This window comes from Oncorhynchus kisutch, linkage group LG4 (genome assembly GCF_002021735.2).
Source record: "Oncorhynchus kisutch isolate 150728-3 linkage group LG4, Okis_V2, whole genome shotgun sequence".
In the NCBI taxonomy this organism is placed as follows: domain Eukaryota; kingdom Metazoa; phylum Chordata; class Actinopteri; order Salmoniformes; family Salmonidae; genus Oncorhynchus; species Oncorhynchus kisutch.
The window spans coordinates 76,996,969-77,022,693 of record NC_034177.2 but is presented as its reverse complement, the minus strand read 5'-3'; the positions used below and the strand labels follow the sequence as shown (position 1 = coordinate 77,022,693).

General features: G+C 43.9%; 1 protein-coding gene across 2 annotated transcripts in view; it reads left to right on the top strand.

Moving 5' to 3' along the window:
• LOC109890014 (attractin-like protein 1) overlaps nucleotides 1–25,725 on the top strand; it is a 313,206-nt gene that overhangs the window by 135,496 nt on the left and 151,985 nt on the right. For both annotated transcript variants that reach the window (XM_031823665.1, XM_020481961.2), the window contains one exon: nucleotides 17,003–17,055. In XM_031823665.1, coding sequence (XP_031679525.1) covers nucleotides 17,003–17,055 — 53 coding nt within the window. The remainder of the gene's footprint in view (nucleotides 1–17,002; nucleotides 17,056–25,725) is intronic.

Here is a 25,725-nt window from a genome sequence, read left to right as displayed (position 1 = left end):
TTTGGAGGGAAAGGGGAGGCTTGCAAGCTGAAGAACACCATCCCAACAGTGAAGCACAGGGGTGGCAGCATCATGTTGTGGGAGTGCTTTGCTGCAGGAGGGATTGGTACACTTCACAAAATAGATGGCTCATGAGGATTTTTACTAGAATTAAATGTCAGGAATTGTGAAAAACTGAGTTTAAATGTATTTGGCTAAGGTGTATGTACACATCTGACTTCAACTGTATCTAGTCCCCCCATTTGAAGATGTCATAAGTATTTGGAAAAATTCACATATAGTGTATTGAAATAGTCCAAAGTTGAGTATTTGGTCCCATATTCCTTGCACAACTTGTTGGATGTATTAGTGGTTTGTTTTGGTTCTGTTTTGGATTATGTTCTGTCCAATAGGAACTGAATGGTGAATAATGTCTTGTGCAATTTTGGAGTCACTTTTGTTCTAGGTAAGAATAGAAGATGTTTCTGAACATCTCTATATTCACGTGGATGCTACCATGATTATGGATAATCATGAATGCATCATGACTAATGATGAGTGAGAAGGTTAGAGGCAAAAATATGATACCCCCCGAAATATGCTACCCCTCCCATGTTATTGGTAATGGTTAGAGTTTAGCTTGTTTTGTTGTAGCCTCTGAACGGCATCTCACTTATTGTTATTTTATGATTCATTCATGATTTTTCTTAGTCATGGCATTGTCAGGTTCAATTTTGAAGTGTTTTTAAACAACAAATTGACCGATGTCAGTTCAATTATTTTAATTCCCTTTCATTCGTTTTTTTCCCCTGTGAGCTCAATGTGCAGTTTCTCTACAAATAAATCAGATCAAGCCTGCACTGTGCGATTAGTTGTAGGGAGTTTCCAACAGACCAATATTCAACATAGTTTAGTGCAGAAAATGTGATTAACTAGGTAATTAACTACAACGACCAAAATTCATTGCACGCCCGTTTAAACTTGTCTGGTCTGTGCCGAGCACTGAGCTATAATAAGAATGGTGTGGAGCAGACACGGTGACTGAGAAGAGACAACGGTGTAGAGCAGACACTGTGACTGAGAAGAGACAACGGTGTGGAGCAGACCCTGTGACTGAGAAGAGACAACGGTGTGGAGCAGACACGGTGACTGAGAAGAGACAACGGTGTGGAGCAGACACTGTGACTGTGAAGAGACGGCAGTGTGGAGCAGACACGGTGACTGAGGAGAGACAACGGTGTGGAGCAGACACTGTGACTGTGAAGAGACGGCAGTGTGGAGCAGACACGGTGACTGAGAAGAGACAACGGTGTGGAGCAGACACTGTGACTGTGAAGAGACGCCAGTGTGGAGCAGACACGGTGACTGAGAAGAGACAACGGTGTGGAGCAGACATGGTGACTGTGAAGAGACGGCAGTGTGGAGCATACACGGTGACTGAGAAGAGACAACGGTGTGGAGCAGACACTGTGACTGTGAAGAGACGCCAGTGTGGAGCAGACACGGTGACTGAGAAGAGACAATGGTGTGGAGCAGACACGGTGACTGAGAAGAGACAACGGTGTGGAGCAGACACGGTGACTGAGAAGAGACAACGGTGTGGAGCAGACACGGTGACTGAGAAGAGACAACGGTGTGGAGCAGACCCTGTGACTGAGAAGAGACAACGGTGTGGAGCAGACCCTGTGACTGAGAAGAGACAACGGTGTGGAGCAGACACGGTGATTGAGAAGAGACAACGGTGTGGAGCAGACACTGTGACTGTGAAGAGACGCCAGTGTGGAGCAGACACGGTGACTGAGAAGAGACAATGGTGTGGAGCAGACACGGTGACTGAGAAGAGACAACGGTGTGGAGCAGACACGGTGACTGAGAAGAGACAACGGTGTGGAGCAGACACGGTGACTGAGAAGAGACAACGGTGTGGAGCAGACCCTGTGACTGAGAAGAGACAACGGTGTGGAGCAGACCCTGTGACTGAGAAGAGACAACGGTGTGGAGCAGACACGGTGATTGAGAAGAGACAACGGTGTGGTGCAGACACTGTGACTGAGAAGAAACAACGGTGTGGAGCAGACACAGTGACTGAGAAGAGACAACGGTGTGGAACAGACACGGGGACTGAGAAGAAACAACGGTGTGGAGCAGACGCGATGACTGAGAAGGGACAACGGTGTGTAGCAGACACGGTGACTGAGAAGAGACAACGGTGTGGAGCAGACACGGTGACTGAGAAGAGACAATGGTGTGGAGCAGACACGGTGACTGAGAAGAGACAATGGTGTGGAGCAGACACGGTGACTGAGAAGAGACAATAGTGTGGAGCAGACACGGTGACTGAGAAGAGACAACGGTGTGGAGCAGACACGGTGACTGAGAAGAAACAACGGTGTGGAGCAGACCCGGTGACTGAGAAGAGACAACGGTGTGGAGCAGACACGGTGACTGAGAAGAGACAAGGGTGTGGAGCAGACACGGTGACTGAGAAGAGACAACGGTGTGGAGCAGACACGGTGACTGAGAAGAGACAACGGTGTGGAGAAGACACGGTGACTGAAGAGACAACGGTGTGGAGAAGACACGGTGACTGAAGAGACAACGGTGTGGAGCAGACATGGTGACTAAGAAGAGACAACGGTGTGGAGCAGACACGGTGACTGAGAAGAGACAACGGTGTGGAGCAGACACGGTGACTGAGAAGAGACAACGGTGTGGAGCAGACACTGTGACTGAGAAGAGACAACGGTGTGGAGCAGACACGGTGACTGAGAAGAGACAACGGTGTGGAGCAGACACGGTGACTGAGAAGAGACAACGGTGTGGAGCAGACACGGTGACTGAGAAGAGACAACGGTGTGGAGCAGACCCTGTGACTGAGAAGAGACAACGGTGTGGAGCAGACCCTGTGACTGAGAAGAGACAACGGTGTGGAGCAGACACGGTGATTGAGAAGAGACAACGGTGTGGTGCAGACACTGTGACTGAGAAGAAACAACGGTGTGGTGCAGACACAGTGACTGAGAAGAGACAACGGTGTGGAGCAGACACGGTGACTGAGAAGAGACAACGGTGTGGAGCAGACACAGTGACTGAGAAGAGACAACGGTGTGGAGCAGACACGGTGACTGAGAAGAGACAACGGTGTGGAGCAGACACGGTGACTGAGAAAAGACAATGGTGTGGAACAGACACGGTGACTGAGAAAAGACAATGGTGTGGAGCAGACACGGTGACTGAGAAGAGACAATGGTGTGGAGCAGACCCTGTGACTGAGAAGAGACAATGGTGTGGAACAGACGCGGTGACTGAGAAGAGACAACGGTGTGGAGCAGACACTGTGACTGAGAAGAGACAACGGTGACTGAGAAGAGACAATGGTGTGGAGCAGACACGGTGACTGAGAAGAGACAACGGTGTGGAGCAGACACGGTGACTGAGAAGAGACAACGGTGTGGAGCAGACACGGTGACTGAGAAGAGACAACGGTGTGGAGCAGACACGGTGACTGAGAAGAGACAACGGTGGGGAGCAGACACGGTGACTGAGAAGAGAATGCGAGATTGAGAGGGATAGAAAACAGTTGCTTCGTGAGCCTGAATGCATGATCTAAGTGATTGATAGTTGGTATTCAGCAGTCATAAAAGTATGCCTTATTTACTTTGAATAACTCCTACAATAGTGATATTAAAGTCACGTGAATGAATGTGAATGAATTATGATTAATAAGTGATAAGCATTAATGGCCAGTCACTACCGTCATTGTGTTATTGTTTTACAGCAATCAACCCACCTAATGCATAGTGCATTTAGGGTTCTATATTCGGTTGGCGTTAAGGAGGTTAGTGTCAAACGCACATTAGTTTGCAATTTTGTCATGTAAAAACTGTCGCACTGGCATTTTCCAGCCTTAACGCCAGGTTCGGCAATTTACTTGTCTTATATGGCTCCCAAGTGGTGCAGCGGTCTACGACACTGCATCTCAGTGCTAGAGGCGTCAATACAGACCCTGGTTCGATTCCAGGCTGTATCATAAGGTAGTGCACAATTGGCCCAGCGTCGTCTGGGTTAGGGTTTGGCCAGTGTAGACCGTCATTATAAATAAGAATTTGTTATTTTATTTGGTTAAAAATTAAGCATAGCCTCCCCTCCGCTCAATGAAGGCAGTTTTCTTTTGTCCTGCCAAATGTAATGAAGTATGCTAGTCAAGACCGTTGATAATGTGTTTAGCTTGTGAGACCTCTTGGAAATGGATCTTAATCATCGAAGCTTTATTAAAACATCAAGTTTGAGAGGAGCAAAAGTGAACTGACATTCCCGTTTTATCTACAGTGCATTCGGGAAGTATTCAGACCCCTTGACATTTTCCACATTTTGTTACAGCCTTATTCTAAAATGGATTACATGTATTTTTTTTCTCATCAATCTACACACAATACCCCATAATGACAAAGCAAAAATACGTTTTTTTGAAATCTTTGCTAATTTATTAAAAATAAGCAACTGAAATATCACATTTATATTAGTATTCAGACCCTTTACTCTGAAGCACTTTTGGCAGCGGGTACAGCCTCGAGTCTTCTTGGGTATGACGCTACAAGCTTGCCACCCCTGTATCTGGGAAGTTTCTCCCATTCTTATCTGCAGATCCTCTCAAGATCTGTCAGGTTGGATGGGGAGCGTTGCTGCACAGCTATTTTCAACTCTCTCCAGAGATGTTCGATCGGGTTCAAGTCCGGGTTCTGGCTGAGACACTCAAGGACATTCAGAGACTTGCCCTGAAGCCACTCCTGCGTTGTCTTGGCTGTGTGCTTAGGGTTTTTGTCCTGTTGGAAGGTGAATCTTCACCCCAGTCTGAGGTTCTGAGCACTTTGGACCAGGTTTTCATCAAGGATCTCTCTGTACTTATAGACGTCTATGTTTGGACCAAATCGAGGCTGGTCCACGAAAAGGCCACACTCTTTCTACCATATCCTATATCTGCTACATGATTTATGATTATTTCTTTGACTGAATGTTCTAAAGCCTTTATTACAGCAAAGCAAATATTAAAAACAGCCACATTTGTGAAATTGTTTACTTGACATGTTGCTGCGTGAGATTTGGTGCTTCCGGAATTGGTATGCTATTAAACGAACACTCAAACAGGCAATCGAAGCAGGATCTGACTTTGTTTATTTAGAAATATTGATGATTTATAAAGCCAAGCACATTTAACAGTTAAACTATTGATTATAGATCTAATTAAGTTCGGGTTTTCTCTCTCCTCACTTTTTTTTTACAATAAGCCAAGGGCTATTTTCTCATCTCCTCATTCTGCTGCTGCCTCCGGCATTGTTCTCAACACCAATATGCTGGTTAACTTTGCTATTATGCACATAGCAACATAATCTGGGAAAAGGCGCCTAAAGACTCGACTAAAGAGATCTCGGTCGACCAACAGCCTATTGACCAAACAATCGACTAGTCAACTAAATGGGGTCAGCCCTAACCTACACACAATACCACCCTAACCTACACACAATACCACCCTAACCTACACACAATACCACCCTAACCTACACACAATACCAACCTAACCTACACACAATACCGCCCTAACCTACACACAATACCAACCTAACCTACACACAATACCAACCTAACCTACACACAATACCGCCCTAACCTACACACAATACCACCCTAACCTACACACAATACCAACCTAACCTACACACAATACCGCCCTAACCTACACACAATACCGCCCTAACCTACACACAATACCACCCTAACCTACACACAATACCAACCTAACCTACACACAATACCGCCCTAACCTACACACAATACCGCCCTAACCTACACACAATACCAACCTAACCTACACACAATACCAACCTAACCTACACACAATACCAACCTAACCTACACACAATACCACCCTAACCTACACACAATACCACCCTAACCTACACACAATACCACCCTAAACCTACACACAATACCGCCCTAACCTACACACAATACCGCCCTAACCTACACACAATACCGCCCTAACCTACACACAATACCGCCCTAACCTACACACAATACCGCCCTAACCTACACACAATACCGCCCTAACCTACACACAATACCGCCCTAACCTACACACAATACCACCCTAACCTACACACAATACCACCCCTAACCTACACACAATACCACCCCTAACCTACACACAATACCACCCTAACCTACACACAATACCGCCCTAACCTACACACAATACCACCCTAACCTACACACAATACCACCCTAACCTACACACAATACCACCCTAACCTACACACAATACCGCCCTAACCTACACACAATACCGCCCTAACCTACCACAATCCCACCACAATACCACCCTAACCTACACACAATACCACCCTAACCTACACACAATACCACCCTAACCTACACACAATACCACCCTAACCTACACACAATACCACCCTAACCTACACACAATACCCCCTAACCTACACACAATACCACCCTAACCTACACACAATACCACCCTAACCTACACACAATACCACCCCTAACCTACACACAATACCACCCTAACCTACACACAATACCACCCTAACCTACACACAATACCACCCTAACCTACACACAATACCGCCCTAACCTACACACAATACCACCCTAAACCTACACACAATACCACCCTAACCTACACACAATACCACCCTAACCTACACACAATACCACCCTAACCTACACACAATACCCACCCTAACCTACACACAATACCACCCTAACCTACACACAATACCGCCCTAACCTACACACAATACCGCCCTACCTACACACATACCGCCCTAACCTACACACATACCGCCCTAACCTACACACAATACCGCCCTAACCTACACACAATACCGCCCTAACCTACACACAATACCACCCTAACCTACACACAATACCACCCTAACCTACACACAATACCACCCTACCTACACACAATACCACCCTAACCTACACACAATACCACCCTAACCTACACACAATACCACCCTAACCTACACACAATACCACCCTAACCTACACACAATACCACCCTAACCTACACACAATACCACCCTAACCTACACACAATACCGCCCTAACCTACACACAATACCGCCCTAACCTACACACAATACCGCCCTAACCTACACACAATACCGCCCTAACCTACACACAATACCGCCCTAACCTACACACAATACCGCCCTAACCTACACACAATACCACCCTAACCTACACACAATACCACCCTAACCTACACACAATACCACCCTAACCTACACACAATACCACCCTAACCTACACACAATACCACCCTAACCTACACACAATACCACCCTAACCTACACACAATACCACCCTAAACCTACACACAATACCACCCTAACCTACACACAATACCACCCTAACCTAACACAATACCACCCTAACCTACACACAATACCACCCTAACCTACACAATACCACCCTAACCTACACACAATACCACCCTAACCTACACACAATACCACCCTAACCTACACACAATACCACCCTAACCTACACACAATACCACCCTAACCTACACACAATACCACCCTAACCTACACACAATACCACCCTAACCTACACACAATACCACCCTAACCTACACACAATACCACCCTAACCTACACACAATACCACCCTAACCTACACACAATACCACCCTAACCTACACACAATACCACCCTAACCTACACACAATACCGCCCTAACCTACACACAATACCGCCCTAACCTACACACAATACCGCCCTAACCTACACACAATACCGCCTAACCTACACACAATACCGCCCTAACCTACACACAATACCACCCTAACCTACACACAATACCACCCTAACCTACACACAATACCACCCTAACCTACACACAATACCGCCCTAACCTACAACAATACCGCCCTAACCTACACACAATACCGCCCTAACCTACACACAATACCACCCTAACCTACACACAATACCACCCTAACCTACACACAATACCACCCTAACCTACACACAATACCACCCTAACCTACACACAATACCACCCTAACCTACACACAATACCACCCTAACCTACACACAATACCACCCTAACCTACACACAATACCACCCTAACCTACACACAATACCACCCTAACCTACACACAATACCACCCTAACCTACACACAATACCACCCTAACCTACACACAATACCACCCTAAACCTACACACAATACCACCCTAACCTACACACAATACCACCCTAACCTACACACAATACCACCCTAACCTACACACAATACCACCCTAACCTACACACAATACCGCCCTAACCTACACACAATACCGCCCTAACCTACACACAATACCACCTAACCTACACACAATACCGCCCTAACCTACACACAATACCGACCCTAACCTACACACAATACACCCTACCTACACACATACCACCCTAACCTACACACAATACCACCCTAACCTACACACAATACCACCCTAACCTACACACAATACCACCCTAACCTACACACAATACCACCCTAACCTACACACAATACCACCCCTAACCTACACACAATACCGCCCTAACCTACACACAATACCACCCTAACCTACACACAATACCGCCCTAACCTACACACAATACCACCCTAACCTACACACAATACCACCCTAACCTACACACAATACCACCCTAACCTACACACAATACCACCCTAACCTACACACAATACCACCCTAACCTACACACAATACCACCCTAACCTACACACAATACCACCCTAACCTACACACAATACCGCCCTAACCTACACACAATACCGCCCTAACCTACACACAATACCACCCTAACCTACACACAATACCGCCCTAACCTACACACAATACCGCCCTAACCTACACACAATACCACCCTAACCTACACACAATACCACCCTAACCTACACACAATACCACCCTAACCTACACACAATACCACCCTAACCTACACACAATACCACCCTAACCTACACACAATACCACCCTAACCTACACACAATACCACCCTAACCTACACACAATACCACCCTAACCTACACACAATACCAAAGCGAAAACAAATTAAGAACAGACATTTTTATATATGTATTCAGAGCCTTTGCTATGAGACTCAAAGTTGCGGTCAGGTGCATCCTGTTTTCATTGATCATTCTTGAGGTGTTTCTACAACTTGATTGGAGTAACCTGTGGTAAATCTAATTGATTGGCCATGATTTGGAAAGGCAAACACCTGTCTATATATGGTCCCACACTATAGGAAAGATTGTTTGGTATGGTTTAGAAACCTGGGAACCAAGCTGGAGTTATCACTGTGGCCCTATCACTTGGACATGTATCTTCACGCCTAGAATAAAAACCTCCAGGCTTTTGTCATAATTTTCAATTTATTGGGAAAAAAATGCAGAATTATGTGACATGGGGAAGTTTGGGAAAAAAACGAATCCCGTCCGAATCATTCTTTGGAATAACTGACATTCTGGAGGAATACTTACAACCAACGTTCTCTAGTAATACTAGTCCCGTGTGAATAGGTCTTTGGTCACGTGCATACGATGCATACATGTCACGTAAAGAGAGCAAGGGTTGAGGGACTAGGGAATGTTTTCCTAAACAAATGAGGGATTTCGAAAGCAGAACATTTAAGTCATAAATTACTGTAATTATGTTGCAGCTTCAGCAACACGGACAGCGCGATAAACACTGTTGATGTTCTGTGGTGGTCGCTGCAGGAGGGAGGAGAGGGAGACAACGGGTGCTAGTTAGATAGTCACTTGCTGTCTTTAAAAAACATTTTTTACACAGCTCAGCAAGTCTGAGCCCGGCCCAGCACAATCAAGTCAATTGTTGGTCGGACTCCCTCTAGTCATTTGTGTGTCTTTATTATTTAATAAAACCGTGTGCTTAAAGCATCAGACAAGCTCAGTGAATATAGTTGATTTGATTAAACACATAGGATCTGTCAATATATGGGAAAAAAAATGTAATAAAAAAATGTCAACCAATCGATTGGTCCAAAGAACAGACAACTCTTGGTCAACCGAGATCTTTTTAGTCAGGGACAGCCCCAAAAAAGTTGAATCCATTTTAGAATAAGGCTGTAACGTAACAAAATGTGGAAAGAGTGAAGGGGTCTGAATACTTTCGAATGCACTGTAGGTATGTATGCTGTCTCTGTTACAAGCATTTCACTACACCCGCAATAACATCTGCTTAACACGTGTATGTGACCAATATTGATTTGATAAACATTTATTGTAGGCAGGCCTACATTATTTTAGCCATGCTTTGGATGTGTGTAAAACCTCCTCCATGATGTAGCCCACGTGTCCATACCCATCATGATACAAGAGAACCTTGTATTTAGAAGTTATTTTCCTCAAACAATTGTTTGTTTTTTCTGTTTCATATTTTTAAATCCCAAGCCTCAAATTTTGAGACATCTGTTGCCTTGTGACAAAACTGCACATTTTGTCCCCAGGACAAGGTGCACCTGTGTAATGATCATGGCTATTTAGTCAGCTTCTTGATATGCCACACCTGTCAGGTGGATGGAATATCTTGGCAAAGGAGAAATGCTCACTAACAGAGATATAAAACATTTGTCCACAACATTTGAGAGAAATAACATTTTTGTGGTTATGGAACATGTCTGGGATATTTTGTTTCAGCACATGAAGCATGGGATCAACACTTTACATTGTGTTTATATGTTTGTTCAGTGTAGGTACTGTACATTAAGTGCTTTCATTTCTAAACGGTTAAACAGATACTGTATGTATAAAAATACACTCAAATAAAAGGTGACATTCTCTACTGTCACCTCATATGAAACATTTCATCTCAAATCCAAAATGCTGGAGTATAGGGCCAAATTAACTGTCCAAATACAGAAGGAGAGTGTAAATATAATTCATTGTGTCCTTCCTTCATTTCCACTTGCAAGATGAAAAAGAGAGAAAAAAGGACCCATGCAGGTCCACTCGCACACATTTCTCTCTCTCTCTCTCTCTCTCTCTCTCTCTCTCTCTCTGTGTCTCTCTCTCTCTGTCTCTCTCTCTGTCTCTCTGTGTCTCTCTCTCTCTGTGTCTCTCTCTGTCTCTGTGTGTCTCAAGGGGGCCGAATACTTTCGCAAGGCACTGTACAATGGTGTGTGTTCTTCACTGGTTGCCCTTTTTCTCATGGCAACAGGTCACAAATCTTGCTGCTGTGATGGCACACTGTGGTATTTCACCCAGTAGATATGGGAGTTTATCAAAATTGGATTTGTTTTTGAATTCTTTGTGGATCTGTGTAATCTGAGGGAAATATGTCTCTCTAATATGGTCATACATTGGGCAGGAGGTTAGGAAGTGCAGCTCAGTTTCCACCTCATTTTGTGGACAGTGAGCACATAGCCTGTGTTCTCTTGAGAGCCATGTCTGCCTACGGCGGCCTTTCTCAATAGCAAGGCTATGCTCACTGAGTCTGTACATAGTCAAAGCTTTCCTTAATTTTGGGTCAGTCACAGTGGTCAGGTATTCTGCCGCTGTGTACTCTCTGTGTAGGGCCAAATAGCATTCTAGTTTGCTCTGTTTTTTTGTTAATTCTTTCCAATGTGTCAAGTAATTACCTTTTTGTTTTCTCATGATTTGGTTGGGTCTAATTGTGCTGCTGTCCTGGGGCTCTGTAGGGTGTGTTTGTGTTTGTGAACAGAGCCCCAGGACCAGCTTGCTTAGGGGACTCTTCTCCAGGTTCATCTCTCTGTAGGTGATGGCTTTGTTGTGGAAGGTTTGGGATCCACTTCCTTTTAAGTGGTTATAGAATTTAACGGCTCTTTTCTGGATTTTGATAATTAGTGGATATCGGCCTAATTCTGCTCTGCATGCATTATTTGGTGTTCTACGTTGTACACGGAGGATATTTTTGAAGAATTCTGCGTGCAGAGTCTCAATTTGGTGTTTGTCCCATTTTGTGAAGTCTTGGTTGTCTCTGCACCGTTGCCTATGTCTGATTGCCAGGAGCTGGGCACATGGTGCGAGGCGGGACACATGATTGGTTTCCAGTCACACGTAGAGCAGGGGAATAAGGTATAAAGCCTGATGCTATGTGTGTGGGTTCAGTGGTCAGTGTCCAGGTTGGGAGGTCATGGGGTTAGGTTAGTGGGTTATGTAGTTACTGTAGGGTCATTGTAGTGGCAGGGGAGGGCTGTGGATCTAGGCCACACAGCCAAATTGGAACAAGAAGGAAAGAAATCCAATTCATATTCTTATCTCAACACCTGTCACACAGCAAGATGCTTTTCAACCTCTGGAGTGCTTCCCTGTTTTCAATTTCAGTGTGTGTGCGTGCTTGCATGTGCAGATATGTGTGTGTGTCAGGGTTTCCGTTAAGAAAGTGTGGAGCCGGACATTTGACCGGCAGCATTTTCATTTACCTGAAGTGTAAGAAATTTACTGGGACCATATGCATTGTGTGTCCACCCACTGTTCTCAGAATGACAGAAATACCATTCAGCTTAAGGTAATTCATCTTAACAGAACATGCAACTCTGATGCCGCAGCATGCGATTTGAAGATTAAAATCATTCAGAATAGGCTACTACACCGGAAAGCATGATTTGGCCACAGAGGATCATTAGCTTCTTAAGAAAAAATATTTAACAATTCAATAGCGGAAAAAAAGTTTGGAAAACAAACGACTATTGCTGTAAAGAGAAGACAATGAAAAGACTCCAATCTGTCTTACTTCTCAAAATTCTGAACTTAATTGATTGGAAAGTATTGGCACCAGCGGAGAACTTCGACCATATCCCCGTTGCGTGTGCATATTCACGGTCTTTATCATTAGGTCACTGCCACTTTGCTTGTTTTTGGACAATAATTTCCCCCTCCAGGTCAGATGTATTTGTCTCCCCTTTTCGTAGGCCGATGATATGAATCAGACAACATTGTTTCTATTGATCTGTTTGTCAGTGTCAGCAGAGTAGGCTACCCTGTCATTTTTGTCATAGATAAAAAATATTCAGCTAATGTCTCCGAATAAAGTGTAGTAGAATTGCATGAAATGTGTCTAATAAAGGCTACATTTTCCTGTGCAAAGAAAGGAGAAGAAATGTAGGTTTTCTGATCTGATGCCAAGGTTACTCTAAACCACTACGCGGTGCAGTCTTTTTTGAGAACAGTGATTGTATAACGCAATCTGAAAGTATTCGGACCCCTTGACTTTTTCCACATTTTGTTACCTTACAGCCGTATTCTACAATGTATAAAAATAAAACACAAATCTTATTCATCCACACACACTACCTAATAATGAAAAAGCGAAAACAGGTTTTTAGAAATGTTTGTAAATGTATTAAAAATAAGAAACATACCTTAGTTACATAAGTATGCAGACCCTTTGCTATGAGACTCGAAATTGAGATCAGATGCTTCCTGTTTCCATTGATCATCCTTCAGCTGTTTCTACAAATTGTTTGGAGTCTACTTGTGGTAAATTCAACTCATTGGACATTATTTGGAAAGGCACACACCTGTTTATATAAGGTATCACAGTTGACAGTGCATGTCAGAGCAAAAACCAAGCAGACCATGAGAAACAAGATTCTCTGGTCTGATGAAACCAAGATATAACACTTTGGCCTGAATGACAAGCGTCACGTCTGGAGGAAACCTGACACCATCCCTATGGTGAAGCATGGTGGTGGCAGCCTCATGCTGTGGGGATGTTTTTCAGCTGCAGGGACTGGGAGACTCGTCAGGATCGAGGGAATTATAAACGGAGCAAAGTACAGAGAGATCCTTGATGAAAACTTGCTCCAGAGCGCTCAGCGCTGGAGAGAGCTGAAAATAGCTGTGCAGCGACGCTCTCCATACAACATGACAGAGCTTGAGAGGATCTGCAGAGAAGAGTGGGAGAAACTCACCAAATATAGGTGTGCCAAGCTTGAAGCGTCATACCCAAGAAGACTTGAGGCTGTAATCGCTGCTTCAACAAAAAAGGGGCAGTAAAGGGTCTGAATACTAATATAAATGTGATATTCCAATTTGCAAAATAAATCACGTTTTTTCTTTGTAATTATGGGGTATTGTGTGTAGATTGATGAGGGGGAAATAACAATTGAATCCATTTTTAATAAGGCTGTAAAATGTGGAAAAAGTCCAGGGGTCTGAATACTTTCCGAATGCACTGTATATACAAAAGTATGTGGAACCCCTAAAAATGTGTGGATTCGGCTATTTCAGCCACACCCATTCCTGACAGGTGTATAAAATCGAGGAGCTTTAACCCACTCCAGCCAACGCTTGGCATTGTGATATTAGGCCTTGGTTTTTAATTTTTTATTTAACCTTTTTTTAACTAGGCAAGTCAGTTAAGAACAAATTCTTATTTACAATGACGGCCTAAGAACAGTGGGTTAACTGCCTTGTTCAGGGGCAAAACGACAGATGTTTACCTTGTCAGCTCGGGGATTAGATCTAGCAACCTTTCGGTTACTGGCCCAACGCTCTAACCACTAGGCTACCTGCTGTCCCTTGTTGGTTTGCTTGTTTTGATTACTGATCAAATACTCTGAGTGTTTGTGAGAGTGTGTTTGTACTGTATGTGTCTATGCACAAGTGTGAAATCAAAGGTATGCACCTCTTAGGAGGCTGTGTCTAATTAATATCATACAGACAGACTCAGCAGCCTCCCCTTCCTTTCCATCTTCCCCTTCACAACTAAGCTCTATACGTCTTCCCCTTGAACCCAGGACCCAAAGGAGAGGAAGTAAACAGACTCCGTTTCAGAGGTTTATTTTTGTCACTTCTGCCGCCACCCTGCCTGGCACGCTGTTTGGCCCAGTGGGGTCATGGCATAGGTGGGTCCGTGTGTGTGAGTGAGACGGGAAGTTGGCTTTTTAAATCTCCCAGCTCAGCATTTACCTCAGCATGTTCCTCCTGTTACTGACAGCAGCTGCTGCACTAACAGACGCATCATAGAGACTCTCTCTGTCTCTGTGTGTGTGTCACACTAAAACGCAAACGCCCACAGCGACCTTTAATCTCCAACCTTACGCCCTCTGTTACGGCTCACAAAGAAAGCCATGCTGAGGGTCCACTGGCACACAGTGTGTCTGAGTTTTACTGTGGCCAAGACTGTGGCAGCTTAATAGCAGATGAAGTGTTCCTAAGGACAGTGGTGCTTTTCTCTCTGAGTGAGAGGCAGCCAGACAGACAGCAGAGAGACTGGTGGAAGGAGGCCAGGGTGGTCCTCCATCTTGGCACCATTACCACAGGATAAGCTGCTTAATCAGACAGCCCCAAGATGAGTGTCGTGTTTAAGTGTTAGTGTTCTCTGGGGTGACGGAGAGTGGGGCCCCTTTTAAAGTCCCCTTGGTGCATCTTAACACTACTGTCATTTTCCTAAGATTTACTGAGGACAAAGATAATTGTTTGGAAAATATTTTTGTTTTGACCTTGCCTTTGTGTAAGTGGAATAAAATTGGTTTCAAACTCTTATACTCACAAGGCCTTATAACTCTGCTGTGGCCTCTGTTCAAATTGAAGTTCTCTTGAGCTGTTTTGTGGGGTTGTTTTTCACAGTGCCTTCTATAAGAACCGTACATAATGAATAAAGCTCTGTCTTTGGCTATGAAATATTCATTACTGCTACTTTATGACCCTCCTAACAAGGGTTGTCCAGCCACTGAATGGAATTCAGGTCTTGTTATGTATAAGCACAGGGAAGTGACCGTTGCCTACATTATTTATCTTTATAAACTGGTTGGTTCGAGCCCTGAATACTGATTGATTGACAGCCGTGGTATATCAGACCGTATACCATGAGTATGACAAAACATACATTTTTTAATTACACTGGTAACCAGTTTATAGTAGCAATAAGGCACCTCGGGTGTTTGTGGTATATGGACAATATACCACGGCTAAGGGCTGTATCCAGGCACTCTGCGTTGTGTGGTGCATACGAACAGCCCTTAGGCATGTTATGTTGGCCATATACCACACACCCCCCCCCCGGGCCTTATTGCTTAAGTATCCACTGCCTGACTAGCTTTGCAAACAGAGCCATTACCTCTGAATCCATTTATTGACTCAAGGGGCAGATTTGACAATGTATCATATGTGTTTAGATAGGCTTGTCAAAGTGGTGGAGTATGTATTTACAAAGCGATGGTTTTACGCGCTCTTGCCCTTTCCAAGGTACCTCCCTGGGTTTTGTAGAAGTTGGGTTATGGCAATAAACATGGGTGTTTGGACTGCAGTAATGACCCCTGGCTCATAAACCAAGCCAGATGATCAAATGCCACCTACCACAATCACCCTCATGCATGGTACTCCGACTCCCCATAGTCTGCCCTCAGTTCCCTGCCTGCTTTTTCAGAACATTGTCCTTGTAGTGGTTGGCTTGACAAACAGGGTCAAATGAAGGATTTGTTGAGTTTTACACACACCTGACTGGGGTTGCTAAAGACCACTTGTGACTTGGATCATATTTTTCAAGCCTCTATTAGTTCCTAGCTGCCCTCTCCCTTCTTTTAGTAGCATTCAAGTTGTTCTGGGCTGTCTGTAGCTTACTAAATCCCCTGCTGCCCAGTACACAGACAGACACATGGCTCCTGCCCCGGAGCAGAACAGAGAGGTATCGTCAGACAGGGCTGTCAGGGGAAATCACCTCATCATAACCAGGGAGAGGACAGCACCTGAAGCAGCACACAGCAGTGTCACCTCAGATAGCACCTCTACAAGCGACTTCTCAGGACACTCCTCCCTGGCCCAAAATAACCCTCAGGGATGATGTTATTAACAGTCTGTGATAGGACTGTGATGTCTTTGGCAAAGTGACATATCTCTTGTTAAGCTCATTGTTTTCTGTCTTCCATTCTTCTCTCTATCCCCTCTCTTACCTCCCCCTCTCTCTCTCTCCCTCCTCTCTGTTACTCCCCCCTTTCTCTTTCTCTCCCATTGTTGCAGTTGCGACTCCGAGAACCGTTACCTTGGCAACCCCCTCAGAGGAACGTGTTACTGTAAGTATCCCACCTCTGTAGCCCCACTTGAGTCTCTATTGTATTTTCGTCCTCCAGATCTTGCCGTGGTCCTATTTTTTCCCTTTCATTTTTTACACAAACACACACACACACACACACACAAACACACAGGCGTGTGCGCACCTGGTCAGTTGCAGTATCTCACACAACTGCACATCTCTGTGACCTTTGCCCTGCACTGAGGGTGGGCTAAGCAGATGGTACCATTTACTCTGTGGCAGGCGTGTGGCAGGCGTATGGCAGTAATCAACTGCAGCTTTGTCTGACTCTAAACTTGATTTTACAGATTTGTAGCTGGAGATGGTAGCAGGGTTTAGAGGGACTTCTGTCTCCAGATGTCAATGTCAGACCACTGGCCTCATATTGATTTTAATCATTTGCAGCAAATTGGTGGTTTTTCAAGTTAAAGTACATGGGGGGAATGTTTTACTGAAAACAGATTCTCGCTGACATCATCCGGTAGAAGTTGGTACACTAACCACGGTTGTAAGTGTAGCTGTTTAGGAACAAAGTTCAAGTACTGTCACTTCCAATAGTAATCCAGTTGAGTTTAGTCATGAATTAGTTTAGTTCTATGAGAGATAGTAATCCAGTTTAGTGTAGTCATGAATTAGTTTAATTCTATATGAGAGATAGTAATCCAGTTTAGTGTAGTCATGAATTAGTTTAGTTCTATGAGATATAGTCATCCAGTTTAGTGTAGTCATGAATTAGTGTAATTCTATATGAGAGATAGTAATCCAGTTTAGTGTAGTCATTAATTAGTGTAGTTCTATGAGAGATAGTAATCCAGTTTAGTGTAGTCATGAATTAGTGTAGTTATATAAGAGAGAGAGAGAGTAATCCAGTTTAGTGTAGTCATTAATTAGTGTAGTTCTATGAGAGATAGTAATCCAGTTTAGTGTAGTCATGAATTAGTGTAGTTCTATGAGAGAGAGATAGTAATCCAGTTTAGTGTAGTCATGAATTAGTTTAGTTCTATGAGAGATAGTAATCCAGTTTAGTGTAGTCATTAATTAGTGTAGTTCTATGAGGGATAGTAATCCAGTTTAGTGTAGTCATGAATTAGTGTAATTCTATATGAGAGATAGTAATCCAGTTTAGTGTAGTCATTAATTAGTGTAGTTCTATGAGAGATAGTAATCCAGTTTAGTGTAGTCATTAATTAGTGTAGTTCTATGAGAGAGAGAGAGTAATCCAGTTTAGTGTAGTCATGAATTAGTGTAGTTCTATGAGAGAGAGAGAGTAATCCAGTTTAGTGTAGTCATTAATTAGTGTAGTTCTATGAGAGATAGTAATCCAATTTAGTGTAGTCATGAATTAGTGTAGTTATATAAGAGAGAGAGTAATCCATTTGAGTGTAGTCATGAGTTAGTGTAGTTCTATGAGAGAGGTTGTCAATTGCAACTTGATGTTAGTGGTCAGAGTTGCTTAGGTCAGGAACTCAATGCTCCATCAAGTATGCATTTGATCAGAACAAATGCAAACTTTTTTTTAAGCTTTACTTTCACTTACCTAGTTTAAAACTACCACCACAAATTGCAGATTCTAACCAGCTCTAGAAAGGTTAAATACATGTGCCTGCATCAATCACAGTACACCCTCTGTCTCCTGTTATTCACGAGAGATTGTGTCTGTTCAGCTGACTGGCATGAGGCATCATGTCTAAGTGAGGAGGGCACTAGATGGCATCCTCGTTGTGCAGTGTACCCACACTTACCAGGGGGACGTGGGTCCGGAATTCACTTCCATCACTATGGTCACCTCGAGAGCTGTCTATCTGTGTAACTCTGTTTGGCTACAGACAGTGTCTCCTGAGGGACATGCCGTATCCTGATCATTCCACTGCGTCGGTTGAGAGGGTTCAAAGTCATTATGAGCTTGTCCATTTGCTCCCTAACACAGCCAAGGGTGCACACAAATACTCAATGTTACATTAGAAAGACATTTGTTTCCTGTGTCCTTTCATCAAACCTTGTTATATCAAACAGAACAGTGGCTGTAAATCATCTATTAGCATGCCATTCAAATTAGAAAACGACCGATAATCGGCCAAGCTGGTATAGTGACCTTTTCTAGTCTATCCGCTACCAGTCCTTCTCTATCGGCTTCACCGATTAGTCCCACTACATGGCAAGGCTGCTACTATGCCGCTCACCGCTTGAGCCACGAGCACTGCACGATGCCAAAGAATATCTAGCTGGGAAAATCACCAGCAACAAGCTCGCTCATTCTCCAACAGAATGGTGCAGTATTGAGAAAAGGATGAATTGACAAAGTGACAAATCAACCTCCTGTCGCAAATATTAGTTTAATAATAAGGCTTGTGTTGACGTGCCCGGACACGCAAGCTGTAGAACTTTTTGAGGATCTGGCGACCCATGCCAAATCTTTTCAGTCTCCTGAGGGGGAAAATATGTTTTTCGTGCCCTCTTCACAACTTGGTGTGTTTGGACCATGATAGTTCGTTGGTGATGTGGACACCAAGGAACTCTCAACCCGCTCCACTTCAGCCCTGTCTATGTTAATGGGGGCCTGTTCGGCCCACCTTTTCCTATAGTCCACAAGCAGCTCCTTTGTCTTGCTCATTGAGGGAGAGGTTGTTGTCCTGGCACCACACTTTGTTGTCCTGGCGCCAGGTCTCTGACCTCCCTATAGGCTGTCTCATCTCATCAGGCCTACCACTGTTGTGTCGTCAGCAAACTTAATGATGGTGTTGGAGTCGTGCTTGGCCACGCAGTCGTGGGTGAACAGGGAGTACAGGAGGGGACTAACACGAACCCCTGATGGGTCCCAGTGTTGAGGAACAGCGTGGCAGATGTGTTGTTGGCTACCCTTACCACCTGGGGCGGCGTGTCTGGAAGTCCAGGATATAGTTGCAGAGGGAGGTGTTTACTCCCAGGGTCTTTAGCTTAGTGATGAGCTTTGTGGGTACTATGGTGTTGAAGGCTGAGCTGTAGTCAATGAACAGCATTCTCATGTAGGTGTTCCTTTTGTCCAGGTGGGAAAGGGCAGTGTGGAGTGAAATTGAGATTGCATCATCTGTGGCTCTGTTTGGTCGGGATGTGAATTGGTGTGGGTCTATGGTTTCTGGCATGATGGTGTTGATGTGAGCCATGACCAGCCTTTCAAAGCACTTCATGGCTACCGACGTGAGTGCTACGGGCGGTAATCATTTAGGCAGGTTACCTTCGCTATCTTGGGCACAGGGACTAAGATGGTCTGTTTGAAACATGTAGGAATTACAGACTCGGTCAGGGAGAGGTTGAAAATGTCAGTGACGACACTTGCCACTTGGTCCACGCATTCTTTGAGTACAAGTCAAGGTAATCCTTCCGGCCCCGCGACTTTGTGAATTTTACCTGTTTAACCTCTCTAGGGTATGTGGGACTCTAGCATCCCACATGGCCAACATCCAGTGAGATTGCAGAGCGCCAAATTCAAATACAGAAATACTCATTATAATAATTCAGAAAAGATACAACTATTTTACATAGGTTTAGAGATGTACTTCTTGTGAATCCAACCACAGTGTCCGATTTCAAAAATGCTTTACTGGGAAAGCATACTTTACGATTATTTGAGAACATAGCCCAGCAGACAAATCATTACAAACAGTAACCAGCCAAGTAGAAGAGTTACACAAGTCAGAAATAGAGATAAAATTAATCACTTACCTTTGATGATCTTCATATGGCTGCACTCAGAAGACATTCATTTATTCAATAAATGTTCCTTTTGTTCGATAAAGTCTCTTTATATGTTTGCACGTTTTCTCAGTAATCCACAGGCTCAAACGCAGTCACAACAGGCAGACAAAAAATCCAAATAGTATCCGTAAAGTTTGTAGAAACATTTCAAACAATGTTCATAATCAATCCTCGGGTTGTTTTTAGCATAAATAATTGATAATATTTCAACCGGACAATAACGTCATCAATTTAAAAGGTAAAGAAGAAAGGCACTCTCTCGGTCGCGCGTTAAAAAGCTCTGTGACACGGCAGGGTCCACTCATTCAGACTGCTCTTACTCCCTCATTTTTCAGAATACAAGCCTGAAACAATTTCTAAAGACTGTTGACATCTAGTGTAAGGCATAGGAACTGCAATTTGAGTCCTAAGTCAATGGATACTGTAATGGCATTGAATAGAAAACTACAACAACAACAAAAAATCCTACTTCCTGAATGGTTTTCGCCTGCCAAATCAGTTCTGTCATACTCACAGACACTATTTAAACAGTTTTGGAAACTTTAGAGTGTTTTCTATCCAAATCGACCAATTATATGCATACCCTATCTTCTGGGCCTGAGTAGAAAGCAGTTTAATTTGGGCATGTTTTCATCCAAAATTCCAAATGCTGCCCCCTACCCTAGAGAAGTTAAAGGTCTTGCTCACATTGGCTACAGAGAGAGTGATCACACAGTCGTCCGGAACAGCTAGTGCTCTCATGCATGCTTCAGTGTTGCTTGCCTCGAAGCGAGCATAAAAGGCATTTAGCTCGTCTGGTAGGCTCACGTCACTGGGCAGCTTGTGGCTGGGTTTCCCCTTTTATTCCGTAATAGTTTTCAAGCTTTCCCACATCTGACGAGCGTCGGACCCGGTGTAGTAGGATTCAATCTTTTTTTTTAAATGATGCATTAACGTGTACATGGCTGTCTCTGGGAAATGTTGTCTGAAAGATTCTCTAATTCAATGATATTGAATTATCAGCCTAAAATATCGGATATCGGCATACCTTGACCCCCAAAAATTTGACCTAAAAATCCATGTCGATCGTTCTCTAATTCAGATTTCACAGTGGACATGGAGGATGAATAACAGCTGTATTTGACGTATGTGAGAAGGTGTGACTGATTTGAATCCTAACTGGCAGAGTCATCAGCAAAGCTGTCGTTCACCTCATATGAGCAACTCGCTGTTGGCTGGGCTCCCCGCTTGTGCCATCAAACTCTTGCAAATGATCCAGAATGCTGCAGCCCACCTGTTGACCAACCTTCCTAAGTTCTCCCATGTCCACCCCTCTCCTCTGCCCACTCTACTGGCTTCTAGTCGAAGCTCGCATCCACTACAAGACCATTGTACCTGCCTACGAAGCAGCAGGAGGAACTGCCCATTCCTACCTTCAGACTAACCCTACATCCCAACCTGAGCACTCCGTTCTGCCATCTCTGGTCTCCTGGCCATCCCACCCTTCCGAAAACGTCTGAAACCCTACCTCTTCAAAGAGTATCTTAAATAATCCTCAAATGCTTTTCGTGAACGAACACTCGCGCTTGATCTTTTTTTCCCTCGCACGAGTTGTGAAATGTTACATCTACATCTCATTACATCTTCGGTGCAGTGTTTCTCAAGTTCAGAAATGCACAACGTGTTGTCTTATGTAAACAAAGAGGGAGCTGCTGGTCAGGTCTGTTTCACTGTTTATACTATTGGATAGAGAGCTATCAACTCAGCTGTTCACCCCATGTTAGTGGGCAAATGGACATCATCAAATCAAAACCCAACCTTCATTTACCTGTTATGATGCACAGATTTTCCAATCTCCATTTTAGACAAGACTGACTTTGACAAAAATGATCCTATTGACACTATCTCGTCAATTTTGGCACTAGAATAACTGTTTCTGACTTGAATCGACGCCACAAAGGTAATTTTCTAAGTGATTTGTTGCTTTTAAAGGCAGTTACTCTTTAAAGGGTTATGTAGGATCAAATGTTTAGCCCCACTTAAATGCTACTTAGATGGATACCCAATGTCATAACCATGGCTTTGATGTATACCCAATATGTCATAGTCAATCAAGAGTCAAAGCATTTATCATGTTGTTTTGCTAAATCGTGAGTCCGGCCCTGCCTTTCCTAGAAGCACTGCCAGTGCGGATTTGTTGGACATGTAGGATATGCAGACGTGTGGGATGTGTAAGCTGGGATGTGAATGGGTAGGTTATAGAGACTAATTGTGCCAATTATGCCTAGTGAATCAGGGTGACTGAAGTGTAGCGCACACACCGCCCTCTCTTTGAGTGGATTGATGTTTACTTTGCAGGCTCATTACATGCTAATTATTTAACCATCCGCTAATGTCAGTTGTGACAAGGCAGAACTATCAAGCACAATGACACTAATAATGATAGTGACAGTAATGATGATGAGGCATTACATTTTATTAATGGAGATATTGCTACTGTATGCCTACTACTACTACTACTACTACTTCTACTAATACTTCTACAATTACTGTATGGCTTTACTATGTACTTATTCTACTACTACTACTACTTAGTAATTATACTAATGCTAATACTTCCTATCACTGGAGGCTGGTCTAGTTCATTGTGCTGTTGGAGGACCAGTACTGTGGTTCAGCTCAGATGACTTCCTACCAGAATGTAATCATGGCTGATTCTAATGAGGAAGCTGGTCGTCAGTAGCTGACCAGGCTGGTGTGGTAATGAGTTGCCCTCACAGTGGAGCAGTGTCAGCTAGCAGGCCCTAATGAAGGAGCCACCAAGTGCGTCCCACCAGCCACACCACCTGCCATTACCAGCCTTTACCCTCAAGCCTCTTTTCATGAGAGGATCAGACACCCTGTACTGACACATAAACACTATCTGACCGGCACTCTGCACTGACTCCTAAACACTATCTGACCGGCACTCTGCACTGACGCGTAAACACTATGTGACAGGCACTCTGCACTGACGCCTAAAGACTATCTGACCGGCACTCTGCCCAGACGCCTAACCAGTGTCAGATAGAGATATTCTCCCCAGACCCAAGCACAGAGGCTTCTCTGTGTTGATCGTCTCTACTTGCCAAATTAGACTGTGGTCTGTAGACTATGGTCTGTCCGACTGAGGGAACTATCGCCACGTGAACTAATCCTAGTCATTCTGAGCATACAATTGACTTCTACAATAAATGTCTGAACATTATCAGTCAGGCAGTTGGCTCAGACAGCTGAGTGCTACCATCAGACAGCTGAGTAGTACCATCAGACAGCTGAGTAGTACCATCAGACAGCTGAGTAGTACCATCAGACAGCTGAGTAGTACCATCAGACAGCTGAGTAGTACCATCAGACAGCTGAGTAGTACCATCAGACAGCTGAGTAGTACCATCAGACAGCTGAGTAGTACCATCAGACAGCTGAGTAGTACCATCAGACAGCTGAGTAGTACCATCAGACAGCTGAGTAGTACCATCAGACAGCTGAGTAGTACCATCAGACAGCTGAGTAGTACCATCAGACAGCTGAGTAGTACCATCAGACAGCTGAGTGCTACCATCAGACAGCTGAGTAGTACCATCAGACAGCTGAGTAGTACCATCAGACAGCTGAGTAGTATCATCAGACAGCTGAGTGCTATCATCAGACAGCTGAGTAGTACCATCAGACAGCTGAGTAGTACCATCAGACAGCTGAGTAGTACCATCAGACAGCTGAGTGCTATCATCAGACAGCTGAGTAGTATCATCAGACAGCTGAGTAGTATCATCAGACAGCTGAGTAGTACCATCAGACAGCTGAGTAGTACCATCAGACAGCTGAGTAGTACCATCAGACAGCTGAGTAGTACCATCAGACAGCTGAGTGCTATCATCAGACAGCTGAGTAGTACCATCAGAAGCCCATATTCATAGCTATGCCTCCATCATGGGGTGGCAGGGTAGCCTAGTGGTTAGAGTGTTGGACGAGTAACCGGAAGGTTGCAAGTTCAAACCCCCGAGCTGACAAGGTACAAATCTGTCGTTCTGCCCCTGAACAGGCAGTTAACCCACTGTTCCTAGGCCGTCATTGAAAATAAGAATTTGTTCTTAACTGACTTGCCTAGTTAAATAAAAAATAAAAATCATTACAAGTGTCACTTTACCTGGAGGCCCAGAATAATCAAGGACACCACTTCATCTGAGCCATTGTTCTGAAAGTAAAGTCTCAATGGTGTCCTTTTTGAAAATTCATTTTTCAGTGATTTTATATAATAATAATAATAATAATATATGCCATTTAGAAGGTGCTTTTATCCAAAGCGACGAACAGTCTTGCATGCTTACATTTTGTATGGGTGTACCCGGGAATCAAAACCACTATCCTGGCACAGTAAACTCCACACTCTACTAACAGAGCCATACAGGACCATCTTGACCTTTTAAGAAAAGTATTTTAACTTAATTATATTACTTTACCCCTGTACTATCAGGCTGTACATTCTGTTGTTAGTCTTTGAAGAGTGTTTCAAATGCAAGGTAATGAATAGTAACAGGCACTAGATGACACCTCCAAGTGGATCCTGTATAGCAGATGTTGAATGAGGCTTCATTCAACTCATTGGACTTATCAGTTCATATCATTGATTGCCCAGAGAGTGCACATACCTGGCTTCCTAGGTCTGATCAAAAGGCATGAAGCAGGCTTCTGAATATGAAATTACTTAACAGGTGAGATTTTGCTCTTTAGAATTTTTTTTGTTTCAGACACTGAATAAAGTTACACATTATGCTAATGCCATGACTCATTTATGAAAACTTTTAAAACAGATGGATTTCCTTTTAGTCTTGTGCGGCTCATTTGATGCTTACCTTGCTTTATTTAATGATCTTTTTAAGGTCAAATTTGTCCCCAACGAACATGTTCACATGCATGTAAT